The 21,995-nt window shown below is 48.6% G+C and overlaps 1 protein-coding gene across 1 annotated transcript; it reads left to right on the top strand.

Annotated features, from left to right (window-relative positions):
- The first annotated feature begins 19,702 nt into the window (after nt 1–19,702).
- On the top strand, nt 19,703–20,668 carry LOC308575901 (small ribosomal subunit protein uS14). The gene is made up of 3 exons (XM_081175035.1): nt 19,703–19,853; nt 20,143–20,242; nt 20,517–20,668. The coding sequence occupies exons 1-3, from the start codon at nt 19,792–19,794 to the stop codon at nt 20,523–20,525; spliced, it is 171 nt and encodes a 56-aa protein (XP_081031161.1). The 5' UTR covers nt 19,703–19,791; the 3' UTR covers nt 20,526–20,668.
- The last annotated feature ends 1,327 nt before the right edge of the window (nt 20,669–21,995 follow it).

The following is a 21,995-nucleotide window of genomic DNA, read 5'->3' on the forward strand; positions in this document are numbered from 1 at the left end:
CCCCCGGGCCCAGCACACCCACAGTCCTCAACCTGCAGAGGATGAGGCAGCAGTAGGGAGGCAGCATTTTCCGTTTTGCCTCCCAAGACGTCCCAGAATTTCCTGTCCGTGTGAGGCACCTTTGTGCGGAAAGACAAGCCTGCAGTCCTTCTATGCTGGCTTCCGTCATCACTCCTGAGTCTTGCTGCTACAATCCTTGCATCCCATCTGGCTTCGTGTATTCAGGCGCTGCGTCCCAACCATTTCTGGAGTCGCAGTAGCTGCAGAGACAGCTTCCTGCCTCAGTTGTGTAATCGCTTAGCCAGGCATCCGACCAGCAGCTCGGGCGCCTTAATTATGATGAATAACTTCTCATCTCCCGGAGTCCATATCAGCAGGACTCCCTTACTTGCCCATGCTTGGTAAAAATCATAAATCAATCTGCTCTGGCCGCTGCGGATGGGGAAAGGAACCCTTTTTCCTCCCGGAGAGCATCTGTGGAACATCTGCCCGGAAAGAGATGTTTCCTGGGCACACACTTGACGCAGGTGACAAATTAAGGCCAGGGCTGCCTGCCCAAAAGCAGCTGGGATTGGCTCCTTTTTGAACCCTAGTTCGGCCCCTGATTCTGAACAGGTTTCTGCGCCTGCTGACGCTTCTACATATCAGCATATTTCATTCTCCCGTTGCTAGATGTGCTGGAGACCACATAACACCAGTCTTGAAATACCTACATTGGCTCCCAGTACGTTTCTGAGCACAATTCAGAGTGTTGGTGCTGACCTTGAAAGCCCTAAACGGCCTCGGTCCAGTAAACCTGAAGGAGCGTCTCCACCCCCATCATTCTGCCCGGACGCTGAGGTCCAGCACTAAGGGCCTTCTGGCGGTTCGCTCCCTGCGAGAAGCCAAGTTACAGGGAACCAGGCAGAGGGCCTTCTCAGTGGTGGCGCCCGCCCTGTGGAATGCCCTCCCAACAGATGTCAAAGAGACAAACAACTATCTGACATTCAGAAGACATCTGAAGGCATCCCTGTTCAGGGAAGTTTTTAATGTGTGAGATTTTAATGTATTTTTAATCTTTGTTGGAAGCAGTCCAGAGTGACTGGGGAAACCCAGCCAAATGGGTGGGGTACAAATAAAATATTATTATTATTATTATTATTATTATTATTATTATTATTATTATTATTATTATCACATGTCTGTGTTTACATTCCATGCTTGGAAAGTGTGAGAACGGAAGCCAGTCTTATCTCTTCCACTGTATTGTACTTTTATACTTTGCTCTCTCTCTCTCTCTCTCTCTTGGAAAAGATGTGAGAGGACGCCATGATTGTTTTGTCCTGTAAAGGCAGTGGCGTAGCGTGGGGGGTGCAGAGGGGCCGGCCGCACCAGGTGCAACATCTGGGGTTAGGGTTAGGGGGCGCAAATCCACGGGTTAGGGGGCGCAAATTACTTGCTTTGCCCCGGGTGCTGACAACCCACGCTACGCCACTGTGTAAAGGTAAAGGTAAAGGGACCCCTGACCATTAGGTCCAGTCGTGGCCGACTCTGGGGTTGCGGCGCTCATCTTGCTTTATTGGGCGAGGGAGCCAGTGTACAGCTTCCGGGTCATGTGGCCAGCAGGACTAAGCCGCTTCTGGCGAACCAGAGCAGCGCACGGAAACGCCGTTTACCTTCCCGCTGGAGCGGAACCTATTTATCTACTTGCACTTTGACGTGCTTTCGAACTGCTAGGTGGGCAGGAGCAGGGACCAAGCAACGGGAGCTCACCCCGTCGCGGGGATTCGAACCCCCAACCTTCTGATCGGCAAGCCCTAGGCTCTGTGGTTTAACCCACAGTGCCACCCGCATCCTGCTTTGTCCTGTATATATTGCTGAATAAATTACTTAGATTGCCACACCTCAGAACCACAGCATTCCTGCTTTATTCTGCTGTTTGAGCGTTCACATATCTCTGGATATGTGTCGCTGCTGTGTGCCAGGACCAAAGATTTATGAACGTCCTGTGCCACGCTCCCCAAGGAAGATGCCCAGAGAGGTTTGTCTCAGTCCGGGGGCTGTGGGTGCCCCCCAGGCATGTTCTGACACTACGCTCTCCGTGTCATGGCAGCGGGTTAGACTGGATGACCCTCGGGGTCCCTTCCATTGGTACATTCTAAGATTCTTCCTGCTGTTGAGTCAGAATCTCCTTCCTTGCCATTTGAACCCATCCCTTTGGCTCCTTCCCTCTGGAGCAGGAGAAACAAAGCTCTTCCTCTATGCAGAAATAGCATCCAAGTGCCTTTCTCAGAACACAAGAGAAGTGACAAGGTGGTTCTGTTGAAAAGCAAGTGATTACCTATTTCCTCGGAAAATTCCTCCGTCGCCTGGCAGTCCTCAGAACCGCATTGTGCTCGACCCAGCAGGTACGAGCTGTGATCTAATCTGTTCCACTTTATTTGACATTCCGTCAGAAATGACAATCTGACCGCTAACCCATAAATTATGGATCAAGGAAGTTAATGCCAAGGATGGGAAGGAGGCTTGCTCTGGTTTTCGTAACGGTACAGGATCTCGCTTCCAAACCGGCATGTCACCACGATGAAGGAGAAATTGGCTCATTGCACATGAAAGTTGCGTCCTCGCTGCCTTGGCCCAGGAAACCGTACGCATAATAGAGGATATCTGTAACCAGCCCACTCCTATAAAAGGAATATAACAACTTTCTGGTTCTTTATAATCCTGAAATATGGCTTCTCGCTTCCTCCCCCTCTGAAACATTCACTATTAATGCCATTAGAAATATTAACAGTTAACTGGAATCTCTTGCTCTGCTCTTACACGTACAGGAAATTGCAGCGTGCACTTATGAGCATCGCAGGCCATTTATTTATTTATTTTTAAATCATATAAGGGGTGTCTAAAAAAAAACCTGCCATATGACAAATGGCCTCCTTCCTCACTGCTTTTCATTCGTAAATAAAGACTATTTGATTCCAGCAGGCTTTTCTTCTTCGTGGTAGTTCTTTCTTTTTTAAAGTAATCAAATTTGGCTTTCACTGCTGGTCCTCTGCCCTTAAAGCTTTTAAAGCAGAGGTTGGATGGCCATCTGTCATGGAAACTTTAGCTGAGATTCCTGAACTGCAGGGGGTTGGACTAGATGACCCTCAAGGTCCCTTCCAACTCTGCAATTCTAGGATTCTAAGAAAAATACAAAGCACTTTAGAGTGGGGCAACAGAGGCAGATTTCAGCTCCTCTTTTCGAACCTGAACTGTTTCCCTGAAACCTTCCTCACAGCATCCGGCTGCTTCGCCAATGGCAGTGTGTAAAATCATGATGGTGATGAATGCATTTGCCAAGTGTTCCTTTTTAAGAAAGAAAATGATGCATCTGTTGATGATCTAGAACAGTGTTTCCCAACCTTTTTTGGGCAAAGGCACACTTGTTTGATGAAAAAAATCTCGAGGCACACCACCATTACAGCCCCGTGACGTCAGGAGGGACGCATGAAAGTGTAAGTTTCAATTTTTTTTCCTCCCCCTTGCCGGGGAACCTCCAAGCTTTGGGGGTGGGGGGGGGAGGAGGCAGCAAAGCGAGGCAGGAAGGAGAGCGCGGCTTGGCTGGGTGAGCTTTGGCAGGGGCAGGGAATGAGAGCTGCAAGGCGGGCGCTGCGGACGGAGGCGCTGCCCGCCGAGCTCGCAGGCAGCCAGGCAGGCAGACGGCGAGAGCCCCGCACTGGGCGGCCTCTCCTCGCCGCCGCCGCCCTGCCTCTCGCCGCCCGACTCGCCCGCCTCCCTCCAGGCAACATCTCGCGGCACACCAGGCAACATCTCGCGGCACACTAGTGTGCCGCGGAACAGTGGTTGGGAAACACTGATCTAGAAGACTGGGGACTCTGCAGAAATCTTTAATGCAGAGTTTTCAGTATCTCGACATAGAATCATAGAATCATAGAATCATAGAATCATAGAATCATAGAATCATAGAGTTGGAATAGACCACAAGGGCCACCGAGTCCAACCCCCTGCGAAGCAGGAAACACCATCAGAGCACTCCTGACATATGGTTGTCAAGCCTCTGCTTAAAGACCTCCAAAGGAGGAGACTCCACCACACTCCTGGGCAGCAAATTCCACTGTCAAACAGCTCTTACTGTCAGGAAGTTCTTCCTAATGTTTAGGTGGAATCTTCTTTCTTGTAGTTTGGATCCATTGCTCCGTGTCCGCTTCTCTGGAGCAGCAGAAAACAACCTTTCTCCCTCCTCTATGTGACATCCTTTTAAATATTTGAACATGGCTATCATATCACCCCTTAACCTCCTCTTCTCCAGGCTAAACATGCCCAGCTCCCTTAGCCGTTCCTCGTAAGGCATCGTTTCCAGGCCTTTGACCATTTTGGTTGCCCTCCTCTGGACACGTTCCAGTTTGACAGTGTCCTTCTTGAATTGTGGTACCCAGAACTGGACATGTGTACCGTATTTTTTGCTCTATTGAACGCACCCAACCATAAGACGCACCTACTTTTAGAGGGAGAGAACAAGAAAAAAAATTATCTCCCTCTCTGCCCAGCGCTCCTTCAGCGAAGCGGCAGGAGAAAACGGAGCCCCTTCCATTTCTCCTCCCGCTTCTCTGAAGGGGCGCTGAGAAGAGGGAAAGCTGTGCAGCGTCTCTCCAGCAAAGCGAAGCCAGGAGAGCAAGAGGTGCGTACCAGTCCCTCTTACTCTCCTGGCTTCAGCGAAAGCAAAGCGAAGCCTCCGGAGCGCAGCGGGAGTTCCCGCTGCGCTCCGGAGGCTTCGGGTGGCTATTCCTGAAGCCATGGAGCCTGCATTCGCTCCATAAGACGCACACATATTTCCCCTTACTTTTTAGGAGGGGGATAGTGCGTCTTATAGAGAGAGAGAAATGGTACTTTCTGAGTGTGTTGATGCCTGGCTACTTGTACAAATTCATAGAAGACAAGACTTTCAGTGGCTGCCAGCCAGGACGGCTCTGTTTCTTGTGTTGCAGTTCATGGTGCCTCCTTGATTCTTCAGAAAGGACCATCCCATCGCTGGAAGACTTCGTGCAACTTCAAGCCTTATGGGCTCTATTAGGGGCAGCCAATGTTCACAATAAGGGTGATATATCTTCTTGGTTTTCTGAACGCTAATCAATATATTGCAGCTGCATTCAGATTGCAGTTTTGCAGCTATTATTTAGAACACGATGATTTGGAACATAATTATTGATAACAGATCAGTACCTTATAGATGTGGGAACTGCAAAAATTGATGTGCGCATCGCTTGGTACCAGCAGTCCTCAAAACCCATCACTCTAAAGATTTAGATCAGCCTCTGGACCAAAACAACAGGAAGGCACCAGGTTGGGAAAGCCTGGTTTTGATCTTTTCTGATTTAGTCCTCCGAAAGCTTCCTCCATCACGTCAGCCACCTGGATGCAGACAAGGAGTTGCCCACCTGTGACCTGGAGATTAAGCTCGGGGGGGACGGGACCTAAATCTCTTCCAAATGAGATTTGTGAGAGAAAACAAGCAAATAACAATATTTCAAGTCAATAAGCCTGGAAGCCCCAAATGTCTCCTTCAGAGTCAGATTAATCTTCCTGCAGGCAATTAAACCAACAAATGTTCTGTCAGACGAGCCTTCCTAATCAGCTCAGACAAGCATCAGTCATACCCCACTTGACTCTGGAGCTGCGGGAGCTCAAAGCCAGCCTGTAACACGCGATCCGTGATGGAGACGTCTTCCCCCCATAAGAACCCAAGCAGTGCCTTGTGGAATGAGGCCAAAGAGCCCATCTAGCCCTGTACCCTGCCCTCGTGGTGGCGACCCAGGGGCCCCGATGAGAAGCCCCCAAGCAGAACCTGAGGACAGCAGCAACACCTTCTCCAGCTCTGGTTCCCAGTCACCGGAAGTCACTGGAAGAAGATCAGAGGTGTAATAGTAATGTTGTTTAGTCGTTTAGTCGTGTCCGCCTCTTCGTGACTCCCTGGACCAGAACACACCAGGCACTCCTGTCTTCCACTGCCTCCTGCAGTTTGGTCAAACTCATGTTAGTAGCTTCGAGAACACTGTCCCACCATCTCATCCTCTGTCGTCCCCTTCTCCTTGTGCCCTCCATCTTTCCCAACATCAGGGTCTTTTCCAGGGAGTCTTCTCTTCTCATGAGGTGGCCAAAGTCTTGGAGCCTCAGCTTCAGGATCTGTCCTTCCAGTGAGCACTCAGGGCTGATTTCCTTCAGAATGGAGAGGTTTGATCTTCTTGCAGTCCATGGGACTCTTTTATTATTTGTACCCTGCCCATCTGGCTGGGTTTCCCCAGCCACTCTGGGCAGCTTCCAACAAAGATTAAAAATACATTAAAATGTCACACATTAAAAACTTCCCTGAACAGGCTGCCTTAAGATGTCTTCTGAATGTCAGGTACTTGCTTATCGCTTTGACATCTGATGGGAGGGCGTTCCACAGGGAGGGTGCCACCACCAAGAAGGCCCTCAGCCTGGTTCCCTGTAGCTTTGCTTCTTGCAGTGAGAGAACCGCTAAAAGGCCCTTGGCGCTGGACCTCAGTGTCCGGGCAGAACGATGGGGGTGTAGACGCTCCTTCAGGTATCCTGGACCGAGGCCATTTAGGGCTTTAAAGGTCAGCACCAACACTTTGAATTGTGCTCGAAAACATACTGGGAGCCAATGTAGGTCTTTCAGGACTGGTGTTATACGGTCCGGGCGGCTGCTCCCAGTCACCAGTCTAGCTGCCGCATTCTGGATTAGTTGTAGTTTCCGGGTCACCTTCACAGGTAGCCCCACATAGAGCGCATTGCAGTAGTCCAAGCGGGAGATAACCAGAGCATGTACCACTCTGGTGAGACAGTGCGCAGGCAAGGAGGGTCTCATCCTGTGCACCAGATGGAGCTGGTAGACAGCTGCCCTGGACACAGAATTGGCCTGTGCCTCCATGGACAGCTGTGAGTCCAGAATGACTCCCAGGCTGCGCACCTGGTCCTTCAGGGGCACAGTGACCCCATTCAGGACCAGGGAATCCCCCACACCAGCCCGCCCCCTGTCTCCCAAGAACAGTACTTCTGTCTTGTCAGGATTCAACCTCAATCCATTAGCCACCATCCATCCTCCAACCGCCTCGAGGCACTCACACAGGACCTTCACCGCCTTCACTGGTTCTGATTTGAAAGGTGGCTGATGTGCCACAGGGCAGAAGGCAGGGAGCCCAGTGGGGGGGGGGGCAGAGGCAATGAGATGCTAACCAATTCCGGTTTTCTCCTTCCTGAATCTGCAAGGGCAGCCTGGAGGCTATGGAGGAGAAAGGGAGGGCCACTCCTAGACTGGCCATGAACAGGTAAGTGAGGAGCTGGCAGAGGGCAGGTTGAAGATGGCTGGACTGTGCCCTCTTCTCCCCAATGACTTTCTAAGAATACTTATACAGGAAACTCCCAATTTATGCAGAGTGTTTGATGACCGGGACATTCGCAGGGAAACCAAAATGCTTGTTTACAAAGCCATTGTACTACCAACCTTACTGTATGCGTGTGAAACATGGACCACTTATAAACGCCATCTCCAACTCCTCGAAAGATTCCACCAATGGTGTCTCCGAAAAAATGTTCACATCACTTGGGAAGACAGGCGAACTAATGCCAGTGTACTGGAAGAAGCAAAGATGTCAAAGCAATGATTCTTCAACATCAACTTCGTTGGACTCGTCATGTTGTGCAGATGCCTGATTCTCGTCTATCCAAAGCAACTACTCTATTCCGAACTTAAAAATGGAAAGCGTCATGCTGGTGGTCAACAAAAGAGGTTTAAAGACTCTCTCAAGGCAAATCTAAAAAAAAGTAGTATAAACACTGACAACTGGGAAACACTGGCCTGCGAGTGCTCCAGTTGGAGAACAGCCTTTTCCAAAGGTCTCATGGGCTTTGAAGACACTCGAACTCAGGACGCAAGGGAGAAACGCGCTAAGAGGAAGGCACGCTTGGCAAATCCACACCGTGATCAACTCCCGCCAAGAAACCAATGTCCCCACTGTGGAAGGACGTGTGGATCCAGAATTGGCCTGCACTGATTATAGTCATTGTTTGGATGGGGGGCTTTTATCCATTTCTGCAGTCACACAATCAATCAATTAATCAATCAATCAATAGCTGAACTGGGTTCCACACAGTCACAAATACAAATTAACTGAAGAAGCCTCAAAAACAAAAACGCAAAATAAATACCAAAAACAAAAGCGCCAAACTTAATCTGTTCCAGAAGTCTGTTTGACTTCCGAAATGTTCAAAAACCAAGGCACAGTTTCTGATTGGTACAGGCGCCCCAGAAACAATAGCCAACAGCCGCATCGGACGTTCAGCTTCCGAAAGACGTTTGAAAATCAGAACACTTACTTCCGGGGTTTTGACATTTGAGAACCAAGGCGTTTGAGAACCAAGGTACCACTGTATTGTCTGATGGGTTCCAAGTGTCATTTTAATTGTGGCTTCATTGTGTTTTAATTTGATTATTTTATTACAAGAAAATGTGATGGGGACCAGCTGGCAGAGAGAAAGAAGACAGATGCAACAGAAAATAGAGGAAAGGAAAGGAGGGAATCTGAAATAATATTTAGAATAAATTATGTTTGTCATCAGCACCCTATAGTTTCTCTGTCATTAACAGTCCTTGGTTACCTTTTCCTATTCCACATATTTCTCAAAGGCCTACAAATGTAAATGTACAAATTACACTGTTCTGATGCTAGATTCATTCTTTAATTTATCGCTTTCAGAGCTATTTTCTTGAGTCAAGTTTGTTTGTATCTGTGGTTCTGAGTTGTCACAATGTAGTCAATTATTGGTAACGGCTATTGATTCTCATACAAATTCGTTACCGCAGGTGCTCGTGCATGTGCTCATATATACAAATATTTTATGCTATGATTTTCCTTCGTCCTTATCGTTTCATTAGTAAGAATGCGTAAAAACAATTTCCGTGTAATGTTCTTTCCTGTAGATTCTTTTTTCTAGCTCGAAGATTAGATCCCAGCATATATTTACATCTGTGTGTCCCACCCTCCTGCCTATAAGTTAGTTTTTTCTGGGAACCTATAGCTATAAATGGGATGTTGAATAAGGGCGCAATCAATTAATGGTTGCTGTTTTGAATTTTATTGTGTGGTTATATTTCTTAGTGCATGGGTAGGCAAACTAAGGCCCGGGGGCTGGATCCAGCCCAATCGCCTTCTAAATCTGCCCCACGGACAGTCCAGGAATCAGCGTGTTTTTACATGAGTAGAATGTGTCCTTTTATTTAAAATGCATCTCTGGGTTATTTGTGGGGCATAGGAGTTCGTTCAAAGTTTTTTTTTCCAAAATATAGTCCGGCCCCTCACGAGGTCTGAGGGCCAGTGGGCCGGCCCCCTGCTGAAAAAGTTTGCTGACCCCTGACTTAGTGGGTTGTGCAAAGCGCTATTCTGAATAGTGCTTTCTATAGGCCCATTGCCTTGCTTCACCCCGGGGGGGGGGGGGGCTAGCCAGGTTTTTTGCCCCAGGTGAAGCCTCCATAGGCGTGCCACTGAGACTCCCAGCCTATTTGTGTCCAGAAGCCCAGAAGCAGCGCAGCTCACCTGACCCATGCCATTCGGATGTAGACTGCGCCTGGATATGGAGGCTCTATCCAGTCGGCGTGACGAAAATAAACTGCAGCTTAGTGGCCAGTTTGCACGCACATAATCGTGCTCGCTCTTTTCCACCAGTCCCTTTTGGAAACACGACCCCCAACCCATTAAAAAAAAAAAAAATCCTACCGTAATTTGATTTCAAGTTTGTTTAAAGACAATTTTTAGTCCCCGACAAGTAAACATTTATATAAAGTGAGTGAAGGGTTTTCAGTTTAATCAAGGAGCGGCAACCAGTCGCTGCTGCCATAAATATTCAGTTATGGAAATGATGCGATTTAAGTAGGTTTTCTTGCCTGCCATAAATAAATGTTGTCGGGGATGAATACACCCTTTCAAACAACCCGTGAGAACTAAAGACTCACTGATGTCTGGTGACAACCCAGAAGCAAAACACACCAAAAAAAACATTTTTGCCGAAAGGCGTTATCCGGCTGCAAAGCTGCAGCAAACCGGGGACTTTCCAATTCTACTATCTTAAGTTTGTTATCCAGGCACATCAAGGCAACACATTTTACGGGAGGGTGGGGCGAAGGCAGGCCTTTAGGACAATCCAGGAGAAGCTGGATTCAGAGAACCTGCTTTCAGCACCGCAAAGCAAGGTTCACTATTCAGGCTCTGGCAAGACTCCAGACTGGACTACTACAATGCCCTCTACATGGGGCTGCCCTTGGAGGCAATTCAGAAACGATTCAGAAATGTCCACCAGTCCAAAATGCAGTGATCAGATCAATAAAACAACAACAGACAAACCTATGGTCACGTAAAGCATACTCAATAAACACATGAGACGTAACCAGATGTGTTCTTAGATAAATAAGGTATACTATTCATAGTCTCAAATTGTAAATTTCAACAGAAGTAACTCATAAAATTCAACAAATGACCAAAGCTGAAGAGCCAGTGGATCAGATCATTCTATAGTCAGTTCATGCATAAGGTCCATCCATGTAGTGGAGTCTATTCCACCTATCTTTTCATTTTCTTATCCAATTCCTTACATCCCTCAGGTCTGAATACTGAAATTGATTACAGTGGTGCCCCACAAGACAAATGCCTCGCAAGACGGAAAACCCGCTAGACGAAAGGGTTTTCCATTTTGGAGGTGCTTCGCAAAACGAATTTCCTATGGGCTTGCTTCGCAAGACGAAAATGTCTTGCGAGTTCCTGCGGGGGTTTTTTCCTTCCCCCCCCCCCTTTTTCCCAAGCCGCTAAGCCGCTTATCAGCTGATCCACTAAGCCACTTAACAGCTGATCTGCTAAGCCCGCTAAGCCGCTAATAGCACTAATCCGCTAATGGGCTTGCTTCGCAAGACGATAAAACCGCAAGATGAAGAGACTCGCGGAACAGATTCTTTTCGTCTTGCGAGGCACCACTGTATAGTTGTTTTTTGTGAATTTGTACTAATGTTTGCATGTAGCACACCCGAGCATGGACTATGTTTGTTTCATCTCTGTGGGCCAAGTGGATTTTTTTGAGTACTTAATTTTGCATCTGTGGGTTGCTATTACTTTAGATCCATAAATTGTTTACATTAATGTATGAGTTTGTATTAATGTTTACATGTATATCATCTGAACATGGATTAAGTTTGTTTTATTTGTGCTGTGCCATGTGAGTCACTTTAAGAAAGATATTCTGTATCTGTGGATTGCCAACACCTGTAACCCAATCAATATTGTGCTTGTCCATATAACCATACAGTGGTGCCCCGAAGGACGAATGCCTCGCAAGACGAAAAACGTGCAAGACGAAAGAGTTTTCCGTTTGTTGAGTCATTCCGCAAGACGAATTTCCCTATGGGCTTGCTTCGCAAGACGAAACGTCTTGCGAGTTCTTGCGAGTTTGTTTCCTTTTTCTTAAAGCCGCTAAGCCGTTAATAGCCGCTAAGCCGCTAATAGCCGTGCTTCACAAGACGAAAAAACCGCAAGACGAAGAGACTCGCGGAACAGATTAATTTCGTCTTGCGAGGCATCACTGTACTTTGTAACAGTTGCTGCTTACTGCAACTACTAGTATGTCGTGAGATCCACTGTCCTATAATATCACATATGGTATGTACAGTTATTTATGTTTTTATATTATTTTTGCTGTATCAGTCGCACCGGGCTCCCACGGCTTGCGGAGAGCTGCCCGAAGCCCGGGGCGCGCTACACTGTGCTCCCCGGGTTTCGGGCTGCAGGCTGCTTTCCGCAAGCCTTGGGAGCCCGGCAGGAACTCCCGCAGGCTCCCAAGGCTTGCGGATAGCTTCCTGAAGCCTGAAGAGCGAGAGGGGTCAGTGCGCACCAACCCCTCTCGCTCTCCAGGCTTCAGCGAAAGCCTGCATTCATTTTTGGAGGGGGAAAAGTGCGTCCTATAGGGCGAAAAATACGGTATTTGCATTACTTAGAGCTTTAACGACTGATGAAGCCCAGGACAGCGAAACAAAGCCAAGATTCCGGAAATCCTTGTCTAGATTCTGTGAAAGAATTTTGTGGAACTGTAACAACCTTTCATGTGGCTGGTTTGGACTTTATGAACAGACAGGTGGAACAGACACTAATACACGGATGGACCTTATGCATGAACTGACTATAGAATGATCTGTGGCCTTACCTGTCCAGGTAAGAAAAGGACAAGTCAGGCAGCACACCCTTTCTCTTTGACTTCCTCTGTCGTTGGAGCAGCTTTTAGCTAGAATTGCTCTTTTGACTCTCAGCCCACAGAGGACACTGGGATTATCTCCATATGGGATAGATCCACATGTACATAGTTACAAAGTATATGCATATACAAATTATATAAGTCTGCCTTCAGGGATCCAACTGTGAACCAATGATGTGAGTAAACTTCTTTTATATACTTTACACAAGACTGTGGCGTGTTTATTCTTTTAAAAGGGATCTAAGGGAACTTACCAGGAATCTAATATTGAGAGGCTTAAACAAGCCTGCAACCAGCTATCCGCTGTGTGTTTAAAAGGGGAATGTAAAACTCTGCTAAGTTATAGAACTTGCTAGCGCAAGTTAGGACTTGCCAATCGCATGGTCGGCGGTTCGAATCCCCGCGGCGGGGTGCGCTCCCGTCGTTCGGTCCCAGCGCCTGCCAACCTAGCAGTTTGAAAGCACCCCCGGGTGCAAGTAGATAAATAGGGACCGCTTACCAGCGGAAAGGTAAACGGCGTTCCGTGTGCTGTGCTGTCTCACCAGATGCAACTTGTCACGCTGGCCATGTGACCCGGAAGTGTCTCCGGACAGCGCTGGCTCCCGGCCTCTAGAGTGAGATGAGTGCACAACCCTAGAGTCTGCCAAGACTGGCCCGTACGGGCAGGGGTACCTTTACCTTTACCTTTTAGCGCAAGTTAGGAAGGATATTAATAAACAATATATCCTCTCCTGCCTCCCTGAACATTCCCACACTTATGATACTTTTAACTTCAGGTGCCGAGGACTGAATTTAGCACCTTCTGCCATGCCTGCTGCTCATAATACACGCCTCCTGGAATCGTAAGGGTGGCTTGGTGGAGGCCTGATCGCAGAACGGAATATCAAAATCAGAGGGAAAGGAAACTGAGAAAGAACATAGACGGTTAAGGCATTGTGTTACACAAATATTATGGTGCACACACAGTGGACACACGCTCCAGAAAACCAATCTTTCACCCTTCAAAAATTAGGAAATATTCCCTGAGAAAAAGTCACTTTATTTTAGTTCACAAAGCGATCCCAAAGCAATCTTGGCCCTCTTAAATGACCCCAGATATTTTCTCTGCAGCAGAAGAAAGTATCTTGGGAAAACCTTTCCCAATAGTTCTTTTCACTTGCAAAATCCTTCACAGCCTGTAAATCAAGAGCCTTCTCACAAGAATAGGGGAGGTCTGGGACAATGGATGCAAGAACTCAGGAATTTCAAAAGAATAAGGCATTCAGCAAACATTATCAGGGATCTTGATAGGCAGGAAACAAGCCGCCCTCTGGCCGGGGAGGGCAGGGTATAAATAAATTTTATTATTATTATTATTATTATTATTATTATTATTATTATTATTATTATTATTTAGCCTTCAAGAGCCCTGACCTCCATGAATTCTCATCCTCTTTTGAAGGCATCCAAGTTGCTGGCCATCACTCCCTCATGTTGGAGAGAGTTCCACAGTTTAACTTTTTGCTACGTGGAAAAAAGCACTTTCTTTTTATTTATTGCGCCTCCCTCAACCATGTCCTCCATCACCCACGTGGACCCTCCATCCTTGGAGGATTTTAAGCAGAGGTTGGGTGGCCATCTGCCATGGATGCTTCAGCTGAGATTCTTGCATTGCAGGGGTTGGACTAGATGACCCTTGGGGTCCCTTCCAACACTAAAGTTCTAATATTCCCTAAACTTTGTTCTTGTTGTTGTTTAGTCATGTCTGACTCTTTGTGACCCCCTGGACCAGAGCACGCCAGGCACTCCTGTCTTCCACCGCCTCCCGCAGTTTGGTCAAACCCATGCTGGTAGCTTCGAGAACACTGTCCCACCATCTCGTCCTCTGTTGTCCCCTTCTCCTTGTGCCCTCCATCTTTCCCAACATCAGGGTCTTTTCCAGGGAGTCTTCTCTTCTCATGAGGTGGCCAAAGTCTTGGAGTCTCAGCTTTAGGATCTGTCCTTCCAGTGAGAACTCAGGGCTGATTTCCTTCAGAATGGAGAGGTTGGATCTTCTTGCAGTCCATGGGACTCTCAAGAGTCTCCTCCAGCACCAGAATTCAAAAGCATCAATTCTTCGCCGATCAGCCTTCTTTATGGTCCAGCTCTCACTTCCATACATCACTACTGGGAAAACCATAGTTTTTACTATACGGACCTTTATTGGGAAGGTGATGTCTCTGCTTTTTAAGATGCTGTCTAGGTTTGTCATTGCTTTTCTCCCAAGAAGCAGGCGTCTTTTAATTTCGTGGCTGCTGTCACCATCTGCAGTGATCATGGAGCCCAAGAAAGTAAAATCTCTCACTGCCTCCATTTCTTCCCCTTCTATTTGCCGGGAGGTGATGGGACCAGTGGCCATAATCTTCGTTTTTTTGATGATGAGCTTCAGACCATATTTTGCGCTCTCCTCTTTCAGCCTCATTAAGAGGTTAATTCCCTAAACTACAAAGCCCCAAACCTTGAATCCTTTCCTCCTAGGAGAGTTGCTCCAGCGCCTTGATCATTATGGCTCCCTTAACTGAACCTGAAGCTATCCATTTGCAGGCCCCCAAGAAGGGCAGCAACCAGATTAATAATAATAGTAGTAGTAGTAGTAGTAGTAGTAGTAGTAGTAGTAGTAGTAATTATTATTTATTTATTTATTTATTTATTTATTTATTTATATCCCGCCCTCCCCAGCAGAAGCCGGGCTCAGAGCGGCTAACAACAATAAAAGTAACACAGTTTGCATAAAATAACAATCAATTAATTTAAATGCATTCTAAAATCAACTCACTCTAAAATCAATTCAAAATCAAATTAATGGCAACCACTGGGCTAGACTTCTATGTGGATTACCGAAGGAGGGGGTCAGGCTGTGCCTTGGCCAAAGGCCTTGGCCTTTTAAGCCCCCCTTTTAAGCCCCCCTCAAATGCTGATGCCAAAAAGCATCCTCAGTCGCGTGACAAGTCTGCCACCTACCTTCCGAAATCCGGCACAAGGATCAGAGCAAAACACTCTCCCTCGTCAAATGATCTCATTTAATTTCAGTTCAACATATGCGTCCGTGGGATTATTAACCCAGCACGCAGCGGCTGCAGAATATTTATTGCCACAGATAATAGATGTCTCCTTTTCCTCTGTTTTAAATTAAAATAGTGATTTGACCATTAGCCCACTGTTTGTACTACCCTGCACGGAATATTGATTCGGCTGTTGAAAGCGATTCGCAAAAGCGCAGAGCGTGCGAGATCCCAGGGCCAAGCAGTGTTTAAGATGCTGCGGGGGGGGGGTGAATGTTTGCACCTCCCAGAACTATTCCTTGGCTTTATTGATCAGAGGGTGATGGCAAATGGGGCCAGGTAAGGGACATCATCTTACCAACAAAGGTCCGTATAGTTAAAGCTATGGTTTTCCCAGTAGTGATGTATGGAAGTGAGAGCTGGACCATAAAGAAGGCTGATGGCCGAAGAATGGATGCTTTTGAATTCTGGTGCTGGAGGAGACTCTTGAGAGTCCCATGGACTGCAAGAAGATCACACCTATCCATTCTGAAGGAAATCAGCCCTGAGTGCTCACTGGAAGGACAGATCCTGAAGCTGAGGCTCCAAGACTTTGGCCACCTCATGAGAAGAGAAGACTCCCTGGAAAAGACCCTGATGTTGGGAAAGATGGAGGGCACAAGGAGAAGGGGACGACAGAGGACAAGATGGTTGGACAGTGTTCTTGAAGCTACCAGCATGAGTTTGACCAAACTGCGGGAGGCAGTGGAAGACAGGAGTGCCTGGCGTGCTCTGGTCCAGGGGGTCACGAAGAGGCGGACACGACTAAACGACTAAACAACAACAAAGGGATTTTAGAAGGTCGGATCCACGCTATGGCCTTGGCTGCTCCATTCCCCCACCCCCAGTTATTCCGAGGTCTCCTGTTCCCTCCAAAGATTCCGACCTCATTCCAGAGCTGTCAACATTTCCCATTTTTTAAGGGAAATTCCCTTATTCCAAATAGGTTTCCTCGCAAGAAAAGGGAAAAGTTGACAGCTATGCCTCATTCCCTTGCCACCCCTTTTGCCTGGTACTGTCTCCCCAAACACCTGGATGAAGCCATTGCAAGGGGATGGAATAGGGGACCATTCCCTGGGGTCCCAACTCTACAATGCGATGGTCTTTCTCTTTCTTCTGTCAAATGCCTCCACGTAACCCATTTTTTCAGTGTCTATGGACCTCCTAATCATAGGAAGAGCCTACAGGAACAGGCCAATGGCTAGTTCAGAATCCTCTTTTCATAGTGGCTGAAACCCGCAAAGCAAGACCCAAAAACAAGAGCCCCCTCCCTCTTGTGGTTTTCAGAAACGGGTACAGTGGTACCTCGGGTTAAGAGCTTAATTCGTTCCAGAGGTCCGTTCTTAACTTGAAACTGTTCTTAACCTGAAGCACCACTTTAGCTAATGGGGCCTCCTGCTGCTGCCGTGCCGCCGGAGCACGATTTCTGTTCTTATCCTGAAGCAAAGTTCTTAACCTGAAGCACTATTTCTGGGTTAGTGGAGTCTGTAACCTGAAGCGTCTGTAACCCGAGGTACCACTGTATAGCATTTGTAATAAAAGTGAAACATTATATATATACACACAAACACACACTGTGATCATACATTTATATGCACACTCTTTCAGAAATTGTTGCTTGTGAAACCATTTTAATTGGTTTGCTGAGAGGCAGAGCATCTATTTTCCATGAAAAACGTCCCTGCTTCAATTCCCATCATCTCCAAGAAGGACCGGGAGAGCCCTGAGCTGCTACCAGTCAGTGTAGACAATACAGTGGTACCTCGGGTTAAGAACTTAATTCGTTCTGGAGGTCCGTTCTTAACCTGAAACTGTTCTTAACCTGAAGCACCACTTTAGCTAATGGGACCTCCTGCCGCAGCTGCGTGATTTCTGTTCTCATCCTGACCTGAAGACCTGAGGTACCACTGTATTCCAAACAGTGCCGGATTTAAGTACAGTGGTACCTCGTGTCACAAACACTTCAGGTTACAGATGCTTCAGGTTACAGACTCTGCTAACCCAGAAATATTACCTCGGGTTAAGAACTTTGCTTCAGGATGAGAACAGAAATCATGTGGCAGCAGCGGGAGGCCCCATTAGCTAAAGTGGTGCTTCAGGTTAAGAACAGTTTCAGGTTAAGAATGGACCTCCGGAACGAATTAAGTACTTAAGTCGAGGTACCACTGTATAAGCTAAACAACCTAGCAGTTTGAAAGCATGAAGTGCAAGTAGATAAATAGGTACCACCCCGGCGGGAAGGTACACGACATTTCCGTGTGCTGCTCTGGTTCGCCAGAAGCGGCTTAGTCCTGCTGGCCACATGACCCGGAAGCTGTACGCCGGCTCCCTCGGCCAATAAAGCGAGATGAGCGCCACAACCCCAGAGTCGGCCACGACTGGACCTAATGGTCAGGGGTCCCTTTACCTAAACAGGCTCTAGCTTAAGGCCCCACTCTCTTGGGGGCCCCAAAAATTTAAAGGAAAAAACCACCTAGATGTACATTTCCAAAATATAAGATAAAAAGCAAATAAAATAAAATAAAACAGAACCTACAGAACAGTGTTTTGTGTTGTGCAAGGGTGATGATCAGGGGATTTGGGACTTGTAGTCCCAAACCAGTTTAAGGACAGCTTCAATGGACCGTATCAGGGAATCGGAATATACATTGTGGGGGATCACATTTCCCCCCATTTCTAAATAAAGCTGAGCTTGCTCATTTACCCTGTGGTTCCACTTCTGGAAGGGCTTATCTGTTTCCGCAGCTAAAAAATCCTAAAAGCATCTTTCTTCCCACCGGTCCGTGTGCGCTGCTGCACTGACCCCTGCTGGCGGCTGGGGGAAGTGCGCGCGGCCCGAGCGGCACTTCCTGGCTCTGGCCAGGAGGAGGCGGTCGCGCAGCGCAGGAGCCCATTGGGCTCTGTCCGGTCAATGGAAAAGTTATTTTGGGAGAAATGCAGCCCAGCGGGGAGAGAAGGGGCGTGCGAGCCGCCGAGCAAACTCCCTTTCCCGGCCAACACTCCCTGCAACCCGCTCCCTCCCCGAGATCTCGGTGCCCGCGGGGCCCCTCGCTTTTCCTGCGGGCTGAAGAATTCCTGCAAGCGGCCAGAGACCCTGTCTGATCCGGGGGGCAAAGGCAGGGGGCGAGTTCCCTTGATGGAATCTATTATTTTGCACTTGATGGAATAAATGCATTTAATATTGTTCTTTCTGCAGCGTCTCTCTCCGAATTGCACTTATCATCATTATTATTTTGTTGCATTAAATTCAGCCGAAGAGTCTGGGTTTGGCTGTGTTGCCCCGGCCAGGCTGCAGCGCCTCTCTCTGTCTCCAGATTGCCCTTATTATTAATATTATTATTAATTATTAGAATTCAGCCAAAGAGTCTGGGTTTCGCTGTGTTGCCCAGGCGCGGCTGCAGCGCCTTTCTCTCCCAATTGCCATTATTATTATTATTATTATTATTATTATTATTATTATTATTATTATTATTATTATTATTATTATTATTATTATTATTATTTGATTGCTGCTGAATGCAATAAAAAGTCCTCTCCCGCTTGCCCTTAATATTATTATTCATCAGCAAAAGGCGAGTCTGGGTTTGGCTGTGTTGCCCAGGCGCGGCTGCAGCGCCTCTGTCTCTCTCCCGATTGCCCTTAAAATTATTATTATTATTATTATTAATATTATTTATTATTCATGAGCAGCAAAAGGCGAGTCTGGGTTTCGCTGTGTTGCCCCGGCGAGGCTGCAGCGCCTCTCTCTCTCCCAATTGCCCTTAATATTATTATTATTATTACTACTACTATTATTATTATTCTTTCGTTGCATTAATCAGCAAAAGGCGAGTCTGGGTTTCGCTGTGTTGCCCAGGCGCGGCTGCAGCGACTATTCACAGGCGCGGTCCCACTACTGATCGGCACGGGAGTTTTGACCTGCTCCGTCTCCGACCTGGGCCGGTTCACCCCTCCTTGGGCAACCTGGCGCGCCTCGGCTCCCCGGGGCTCGCCATATTGATGCCGAACTTAGTGCGGACACCCGATCGGCATAGCCCACAGCAGCCCCGAACTCCTGAGCTCAAGCGATCCGCCAGACTCAGCCTCCAGGAGTAGCTGGATTACAGGCACGCGCCACCGCGCCCGGCTGGCAAAGAGGCGCGCAGGACTGGCTCTTGGCTCGGCGCGGCGTGACGTCAGGGGAGGGGCGGGGCTCGGGCGGGCGGGGGTGGGGCGTGATGTCAGGAGAGGGGGCGGGGCTCGGGCTGGCGGGGGGGCGCGGCGTGACGTCAGGGGAGGGGGCGGAGCTCGGGCAGGCGGGGGCGCGACGTCAGGGGGAGGGGGCGGGGCTCGGGCCGGCGGGGGCGCGGCGTCAGGGAGAGGGGGCAGGCGGGGGCGCGGGGCACGACGGGAGAGGCTCTTCCTCCGCCCGCGCGTGCGCAGTGGGGCGCGGCCTTTCCCTCCTCGCCAGGCGCCGAGCAAGATGGGGCACCAGCAGCTCTACTGGAGCCACCCGAGGAAGTTCGGCCAGGGGTCCCGATCCTGGTGGGTGGCGGGCGGGGGAGGGAGCGGGGGAGGCGGTGAGGGGGGGAAAAGGATCAGGGAGGGGGCGGAAGGGGGGGGAAGGGAAGGGAGCCCCGCCGCCATGAGGCGCCCCAGGGAGGGAAAGAGAAGGAGGCCCCCCTCCTCTGGGGCTCTAAGAGGGCGGGGGGGGGAAAGGCAGCCGAGACCGGGGGGGGCTGAGGGGGCGCTTCCTCCGAGGGGGGAGTACAGGGAGTGGGGGGTCCCTCCTGCCCCCCAGCTGACCCCCAGGCCTCTTCCTTTCCCCTCCCAGCCGCGTCTGCTCCAACCGCCACGGCCTGATCCGCAAGTACGGGCTCAACATGTGCCGCCAGTGCTTCCGCCAGTACGCCAAGGACATCGGCTTCATCAAGGTGAGATGGGGGGGCAGGGAGGATGGAGGGGCTCTGGGACGGGGGGGGGGCGCTTCTCTAGGGAGAGAGGCCAGCGAGGGCCGTCAGCCCTGCTCCTTGTGCTTCCCTGAGCCTAAAAGGCGGGGCGAGGAGCGAGTTGCTCCTGCCTAAGAGTAGAAAAAGGGGCCTCTTGGGTTTCGGCAGTCACAAGCCCAGAGGAAGAAGCCACGGTTTGGGGGAACTCCAAGAGAAAGTCACACTAAAGGTCTTCGCTCTTCTCTCTCCCACTTTCCAGCTGGATTAAACATCTGTCCACCTGCAGAGATGGCCTGAAGAGGACGGCAAACATGGAAGCTGCTTCAGCCGGATGAGACCCTCTTGCCGCACATAAGATGCTTTTGTGTACAGAAAAATAAAAAATAGGGACTTGTTTGCCCAGATTCTCAAGCTCTTGATGTGATGCTCGTGATTTGACATAGTTCTATAGTCAGAGCAAATAGTGCTTGGGAAGGAGATGGCAGGGGTTGGATCCAGCACCCAAAAGGGGCCTTGTCATATCCATGGTCTAACTGAAGAGGAGTCTTAGTTACAGAGAGACTCCTCCGTTTCCTGACTCTTTTGTACCCAGTTGCTTCTCATACCACCATAAAAGAGTCCTGCATCTGCTTCAGGCTAGTGGCAGCATCCCAATCCTCACTGGCCAACCTGGCACCTATGGAAATCCTTTAAGCAGGACCTTCCTGCAGTTTCCAGCAAATGGAGTTCAGAAGCATGGTGTCTCCGGCTCTCCTTGGCCCTCACTCCCTCTTAGGTTCTTCAGCAGGAGAGTCATCTCAGCAAGTGAGCAGAAGTTTATAAAATGTCAGGTTGGGCGCAGGACATACGTTTCAAATGTCCAGTTTTCTCCAGGCAGGGGTGGAAGTTGTCGTCTTCTAGTCAACTTCACACTCCCATCTAAATGAAGGTTTAAATTCCCAAGTTTTGTGGTTTATATTTTATTTCTCTTTTGGAAAATATTTGCTGCCAATTTTACAAAGCAGATTTGTTCTATGATCCACAGGGGTTTGTTGTGGGTGTTTTTACATCAAAAGAGGTTGGAATCACTTGCAGTTTCACTATACATAACATTCCCCACATGGGACTGCCATTTTGTGTGGCAAAGTTTCTTGACTGCCATGATTTCATCCTTCCTTTTTCAACCTTGTACCCCTCAGTTCCCAAAGGGTAGCCTGAGCATGCATGCCGGTTGACCATAGACCCACAGTGCTCAAGGCATCTACCAGCCTCAGCCTGCGAAGGAGCTAGAATTATAGGCCAGAGCCACATTGCCCAGCTGGTTTATATCCTCCAGACATAAGTTGGAAACTTGTTAAGGTGATCTATGCAACAGCCAGTAGATTGCAGGAGAAAGAGAGATTATACCTGCTATTAAATGTATGTACATCTAGAATTTTTAAGCTGTGGAGTTGTAGCGATGAGATTTGCTGAAGCTCAAGGCAGCAAGGAAGCCATTTTCTCTAATGCAAGCTTGTGGGGAGTCGGTAGCAAGGAAAATTTTGCAGGTGCAGAAATGAATGGGTAAAGCAACTGTAAAGCAGGCAATGAAACGCCAGTTGAACCACTTCAATTCTAAGTCTGAATGTCATACCATTCAGGGGACCTCACCAGGGCAATCTCACCACAGATCGGTGGGAGTCTTCTCAAATCCACATGCTGAAGGGGCAAAGCTGAAGGTCCTGGGTTCAAGTCCTGGCCTCCGAGTAGGCTGAGGAAG

This window comes from Podarcis bocagei, assembly GCF_964188305.1.
Source record: "Podarcis bocagei genome assembly, chromosome: 1".
Lineage (NCBI taxonomy): Eukaryota > Metazoa > Chordata > Lepidosauria > Squamata > Lacertidae > Podarcis > Podarcis bocagei.

Coding starts and splice junctions, on each gene's coding strand:
- LOC308575901 (XM_081175035.1), top strand. CDS start 19,792: ATGGGGCACCAGCAGCTCTACTGGAGCCACCCGAGGAAGTTCGGCCAG. Junction 19,854..20,142: donor GGCCAGGGGTCCCGATCCTG/GTGGGTGGCGGG, acceptor TTCCCCTCCCAG/CCGCGTCTGCTCCAACCGCC.